Source organism: Tupaia chinensis, unplaced genomic scaffold (assembly GCF_000334495.1).
Source record: "Tupaia chinensis unplaced genomic scaffold, TupChi_1.0 Scaffold143913_1, whole genome shotgun sequence".
NCBI lineage: Eukaryota > Metazoa > Chordata > Mammalia > Scandentia > Tupaiidae > Tupaia > Tupaia belangeri.
In genome coordinates, this window is record NW_006203764.1 from 1,791,169 (window position 1) to 1,797,828 (window position 6,660).

At 45.8% G+C, this 6,660-nt stretch overlaps 1 protein-coding gene across 2 annotated transcripts in view; it reads left to right on the forward strand.

Annotated features, from left to right (window-relative positions):
• SERPINA11 (serpin family A member 11) overlaps positions 1 to 534 on the forward strand; it is an 11,056-nt gene extending 10,522 nt beyond the window's left edge. The window contains exon 5 of one of the 2 annotated variants that reach the window (XM_006165379.2): positions 191 to 534. In XM_006165379.2, coding sequence (XP_006165441.1) covers positions 191 to 394 — 204 coding nt within the window. In that variant the 3' untranslated portion in view covers positions 395 to 534. The remainder of the gene's footprint in view (positions 1 to 190) is intronic. The other variant, XM_027767088.1, reaches the window with a different exon arrangement.
• The last annotated feature ends 6,126 nt before the right edge of the window (positions 535 to 6,660 follow it).

Consider the following 6,660-nt stretch of genomic DNA (forward strand, 5'->3'; position numbering starts at 1 on the left):
CCGTTGGATATACTGGAGTGAAAGAGACAGAGAAAATGAAAGTAGGGATGGAGTTGCCTCCTGGGCAGGCGGGGTCTGAGGAACCAGAGTGGGTGGCTCTACCTTCAGCTCCCTCATGCCACAGAGGTGACATCTGTCCCTAGCAACCTCTGAAGCTGACACTCCCTCTACCCACTTCTCTCCCTTCTAGGTGTCCCACAAGGCGGTGGTGGACATGAATGAGAAGGGAACCGAGGCAGCGGCTGCCTCCAGCCTCCTCTCCCAGCCCCCGGCCCTCAATACGACATCGGCCATGCCTGCCCGTTTCAACCGGCCTTTCCTACTGCTCCTGTGGGAAGTGACCACCCAGAGCTTACTCTTCTTGGGAAAAGTCGTCAACCCTGCTGCAGGGTGATGGTTGTGGAAGGCATAGGGTGCCTCATCTCTCCCCTGACTAAACAGAAGGGCCAGCACTAGCTAGCACCACAAGCCCACTGTGCAGATTGGTTAATCAGTGTGCAGACTGCTAATAAAGTTGACTTTGGATTTTGCGAAGACTGATTTAAAATGTCTACAAGAGGGACCCGCAGATGGTATAATGGCTATGTCCCTGAACTCCATGTAGTTGATCGCGGTTTGAGGCCCAGACGTGGTGGCTTAAACTCACGCCGGATGTGTGTGTGCGTGCGTGCCCAAGATCCTAAGAGGAGAATGGAGGAGAAGGGATTGTGGCATGGCCATCCCCCCTGGGGGGTGATTTCTCGCTTTCTGTCTCTCTGTCTCTCTGCCTTTCTGGCGAGCACACGCGCCCTATAGCAAAAGCATCTCCAAAAAAATTAAAAATGTCTATGAGAGAGCAGCTTCCAGAGCAACTTGTAGCCATTTACTGCACAACCATCCTAAGTCTGGTGTCAACTGTGGTTAGAAAGTAGGAACAAGGGGCCAGCCAGTAGCATGTTGGTTAAGGAAGCTAGATCCCACATGGCCAACTGTGTGGTTCAAGTCCTGGACCCAGCAGCTTGAGAAACATGCTGGCTGCATGTGCATGCGTGCCCAAAATTACAAAAGGAGGGAGAGATGGAGAAGGGATTGTGGCATGACCATTCCCCATGGGGGATTGCTTTCTTAGTTTCCTTCTCTCTTTCTATCTCTCTCCCATGAGGGCACATGTTCTTTAGCCAATTAAAGAAAAAAGAAAGGAATGTTGAAATGAGAACAGCCCCTGTATTATGGCCCCCTGGAAGACATCCGCCATCACCACCATTGGTATTTCCTGAGCATCCTCGAGGCAAGGTCACAGTCGAAGGCCTAGAGGGCATCAAGAGGAGGAAGTGAGTCTCTCCCTTCTCAGTGGCCGACTGGGGTTGCACAGTCGATTAAGGTCCCTGAGATGGGACTACCCAGACATCAGGAGTTGGATCACCTTGAGGAGGGTGGACCTGGGCAGGGTTCCACACCATGCTGCGTGAGGAGAAAGGGGTGCAGGGCCGAGCCGAGGCAGTTATGGGCCAGTCCAGCAAGAGGGTCAAATGCAATCAACAAGAAAGGAGCACCAGAGCCCAGCCAATCCAAGGCCAAAGGAAGTGGGAGGTCAACATGGCAAGAGGGGTGATGGGCACAGGGCAAAGACATGGTCAGCAGGGTGAGTTTTAGGGCTACACTAAACGGCAATGTAGATTTAGAGATTGGGAGTCCAACTCCCCAACTGTGCCCCCTCCAGGAGGTGTCCACTGAAACTAGCGGGAGAAACAGAAAGAGAGGCCATGCCAGGCATGCACTACCCAGCTCCACAGTGACGCCCATGCAAGCCTAGCGGGTGGCTGTACGTGCTGCATGTCTAGGAAGGAGGCATCTCAAAAAGCACCAGAGGGGTAGAAACCCCCCCCCCATGCCGAGGAAGTGACCCTTGGATCTCGAAATCCAGGTGAGCCTTAAATAAAGAGTAAAGGGTAAGACAGTTTGTGGAAGGGCAGAGGAAAGATGCTATGGGCAAAGGGCATGTTCTGATAAAATGAGAGAAAAGAAGTTTTCTGGCAATAGGAAGTCACATAGAGTCACAGTAAGAGGGAGTGCTGGAGAGGTTTTCAGAGGTAAAAGTTGGCAGCTTTGGATCCCAGGGTGGTATTGGTCCCGTAGACAGTGGTTCTGTGAGCAGATGCGGAGGTGGACAAAGCAGCCTTTCAGGCTTCTAACACTTCCCAAACTTGCAGAAGCCCCAATTCCTATATGAAATCCTTTTACCGCAGAAAATACTTGTGCTTATTTTCTCAATTGAACTCCTGCTGATTTATCTGAAAACATCTTTGTTCTGCCTTCAGGATTGAAAGATAGTTTTACTGGGTATGGATTTTTAGATAATCAGATGCTTTCTTTCAGTGCTATAGAGATATCATTTCGATAGATAAAGGGTTATGTAGATATTTAAGTGTATTCACTTCTTACTTCCGAGAGAGAGAGAAAGAGGCATCCCCATCAAGGTCTTCATGCTACAACCTACCCCTCGTCTCAGTCAGCACAGATCTTAGGCACTGCGCTGCCACCTGGCCCTTATCCTGCTGTATTTTGACTTTTACAGTTTAGATTGAAAAGTTATCTATAGTTCTTGTTGTTATCCTTTGAAATTAATAGTTTTTCCCTTTAGAAGCTTTAGACTTTTTTCTCTTTCTGTCTTTCAACTATTTCTAAATGATGTCTATAGGTACAATTTTTCATGTATTAATTCTGCTTAGAGTTTATAAAACTTCCTGACTATGTGATTTTATGTCTGTTTTAGAAAACTTTCAGACTTTATCTCTTCAAAACTTGCTTTTATTCCATTTTCTCTCCTTTTTCTGGGACCACAGTTACACTTATTAGATGCTTTCATTGTGTCTCATTTGTCTTTTATGCTCTTTTCTGCACTTCCTACCCTTTGCTCTCTGTATTTTCTCTTTGCCTGTCTTCCACTTTCACTGTCTTCTGCTGTATTTTATCTACCGTTGAAAGAATTTATTGAAATCTTAATTGCAGTTATTTAAAATTTTTAGCACTAGAATATTTACTTGATTCTCTCTTTAGATTCCTATTCTGTCAAATCCAGCATCTATTTAATTACACAGAATAATCATAGTTATTTTAAAGTCCATTTGATAAATCCAATGTAGAGATTACCTTTGAATCTCTGTTGTCTATTTTTCCTCTTAGTTTTTAGTCATTTTGTTGTTGTTGTTACCTTCAATGGCTGGTTATTTTTAAAAACTGAATATCAGATAGTGTGTATCATAAATTGTGTGGCTTTAGGTAATATTATCTCCCTCAAGGAGAGATTTGGTTTCTTTTCTCAGGAAGAAAGAGTACAGAAAGATTTCCTTGACCCAGCCAAAACTGAGTTCAGTCTTTCTGAGGTCTGGTTTATACTTTTTTGGACTTGCCCTATCCCTTTAGTGGAGCCTTGAGGCAGTGCCAACTGAAAGCTGGGGTCATTTTCCAGGGCCCCACCCCCTTGACATACTTACATACCAATTGTTGTCTCCCTTGTTTTGTGAACCTGTTATAATCCCTTCTCTTTAATCCGGTGTCTTTTGCATGATTGCTCAATATCTCATCCCACGTATGCACCTCTTAGGAGACAAGTTTCCTTGAAGGGAAATTGCATACAGAACATTGGCTTTCCTTTTTGTGATTCTCTTTTCTGTAGGATCTTGGTCCCTTGAGTCCTAACTCTTGCTAGTGTTGAACTCCACTTCTGTTTTTCCCATCCCAGCGACACTGTTACAGAATCTATGCCACTTCTTTTGGTCACTTCTGTGTTCCAGACTGCAAAGCAGCCAGAGTCCCAGAAGGAAAAGAGAGCAGCCAATGGAAGGCTTACCTCAACATGGTAGCCTTCTGTCTGGACTCTTCTCCATATCCTTAAGATATGGCTTCTTTCAGTTCTCCAGTGCCTTCAGACATCGCTATCTTGAATTTTATTCAGATATTATACTTTGTTTTTCATGGGTGGTTAGTCTGACACCAGCTTCTCCGGCATAGTTAGAAACCAGGTGAATTCTTAATAGAGCAAAGAGAGCCCCAAGCTATGATGCCCGTGTCAGCTGCGATACCCACGTGATGGTTCACCTCATGTCAACCTGACTGAGTCATGCAGTGCCCAGATATTTCGGCAAACATCATTCTGGGTATTTCCGTGAGGGTGTTTTTTTTTTTTTTAAATGAGATTAACATTTAAGTAAGAAAATTGAGTACAGCAAACTGCCCTCCTAATATGGGTTGACTTCATCCAATCAGCTCAAGTTCTGGAGGACAAAAAGGTGACTTTCCCGCACGCGAGTATCAGCTCTGCCTGAGAGCCTCCACACTGGAACGCAGGTTCTTCCTAGTCTACAGAAAGTTCCAGCCTTTAGAGTTAAAATGGATATTAGCTCATCAGCCTCATAACTGTGAACTAATACACACACACACACACACACACACAGTTTCGTATGGTGCGAGATGAACTTTGGTAGTTAGATATGGTATCACCTCTACTCTGGATCTTTCAACATCGTATTGTAGAATAGGGCTTTTATTTTGTCTTTATTCATCAATGTGTTGAACACAAGTGTGCCATTAAGATTATAATGCAGAAGGAGCTGGAAACCCCCACATGCTACTCCAATCCACAGCCCTACCTCACCAAGACTTTCCCAGTGCTATGTCTGAACAATCTGCAAAAACCAAACGGGGATCCAAGGTTTCTCACATTGTGGGCTGTGGGTTTGAACCAAGATCATTCACAAAACCGTGGTCAGCTGAGCCAGATCCCCGACTTATCCCTGAGACCTAAGGGGCCTGTTTCTCCAAAGTGTCAACCCAAATGTTAGATCTTACCGTGAAGATGATCCAAAACAGAAGGCCAGTGGCAGGTGGGAGATAAAGGGGTGGGGAATGACGATGTCACTAGAGCACAAAGTGAAAAGGTGTATGTTCACCCCATGCCCCATGCTGAGTGACAGGGCCGTTGTTCCACACTGGCTGCCAATGTGAGAAAGAAAGCGCTTCTATCGGGGGAGGGAGAGATGCACACGTCTGCGCAGGGCTCTGGCCAGGACCACTGGGATTCTACTGTGCTTCTTTGGAGATGTCAGAATGGGAGTGTGCGTGTGACCCTTAGCACTGACATTTTAACCCACAGGGTCTAAACCCAGGAACAAATTCCTGTCCAAACTTCAGCCTGTGAGCCACCAGGTTGAAATATCTATAGAAATCTCAGGTTACTAAATGATTAGGTGATACCGGAGAACCTGAACTGAGAAATCCACTGGCGTCAGCACCAAGTAGAGTGAAATGAATGGAGAGCCCTGGATCAAGTGAGTCTGTGGTGATGCCTTGATCAGCTCCATGTTTGAGGGGAAAATTGTTTGTCAGGGTAACTGGGTCCCCTCAAATAACAGGAAGTTCCAGCCTATGCTTTTCCACACACGTTTACATGGAGAGTGAAGAGAAAAGACATTGATCTCACCCCAACTGCCCCATCATCAAAGGCTAGCTCTGCCCCCTACTGGGTACAGGAGGTAACTGATGCATCCTAGAAGTTACCTCCTGGCCCCTTTTTTTTGGGGGGGGGAGGTTTTTGCTATAGGGCGCATGCACTCGCCAGACAGAGAGAGAGACAGAGAGACAGAAAGAGAGAAATCACCCCCCAGGGGGGATGGCCATGCCGCAATCCCTTCTCCTCCATTCTCCTCTCGGGATCTTGGGCACGTACACACACGCGCCTGGCGTGAGTTTCAAGCCACCGGGTCCGGGACGTGAACCGCGGTTGACTATGTAGGAGTCCAGCGACATAGCCATTACGCTAACTGCTGGTCCCCCGGCCCTTCTTGAGGCTAGTTTGTGGAGGAGTTGTGGGAGGAAAGGGTTGCCAGATAAAATACAAACTCTAACAATAAACAACATTTTTCTTTAGAGAGAGATATTTTCGCCACGGGGTGCGTGCAAAAACATCTCAGTTGGTGCTTATATTGGCCCAATTCTTCCTGCTCTCAGGCACAGAATTGTTACTCAGATGACGGATGTTTGCAGTAGCTACGAAAGGTCAAGGACATTCTATGTCACGTAATCTTTGACAAAGGCACAAAAAACAAAAGCGATAGACTGGACAAAAGATCATCTTTTCAACAGATGTGGCTGATACGACTGGCCATTTCCATGCAAAAAAGTGAAGCTAGACATAAACCCAACATCCTTCACAACAATTAACCCAAAACAGATCATAAACTTTAATACACAAAATTATAAAACTTAAAGAAGATATATAGAGGAGGGCCAGTCAGTGGCGTGATAGTTAAGGCAACTGGATCTCACTGGTTCTAATTCTAGACCCAATGGCTTGGAAAACACAATGGGTGCGTGTGTGTGTGAGTGTGTGTGTGTGTATGTGTGTGTGTGTGTGTGCTCAAAATCCCAAGAGAGGAAAGAAGGAAAAAGGATTGCAGTGTGACCATACCTCCCTCAGGGGTACTTTGTCACTTTCTATCTCTCTCCCTCTGTTTCTTTGTCTGCAAGCACACACATCCTATAGCAATTTATTTATTTTTTTAGAAGTTTTTGCTATAGGGAATGTGCACTTACCAGAAAGATAAAGATAGATAGACAGAAAGAGAAATCACCCCCCGAGGGAATGGACATGCCACGATCCCTTCTCCTCTTGGGATCTTGGGC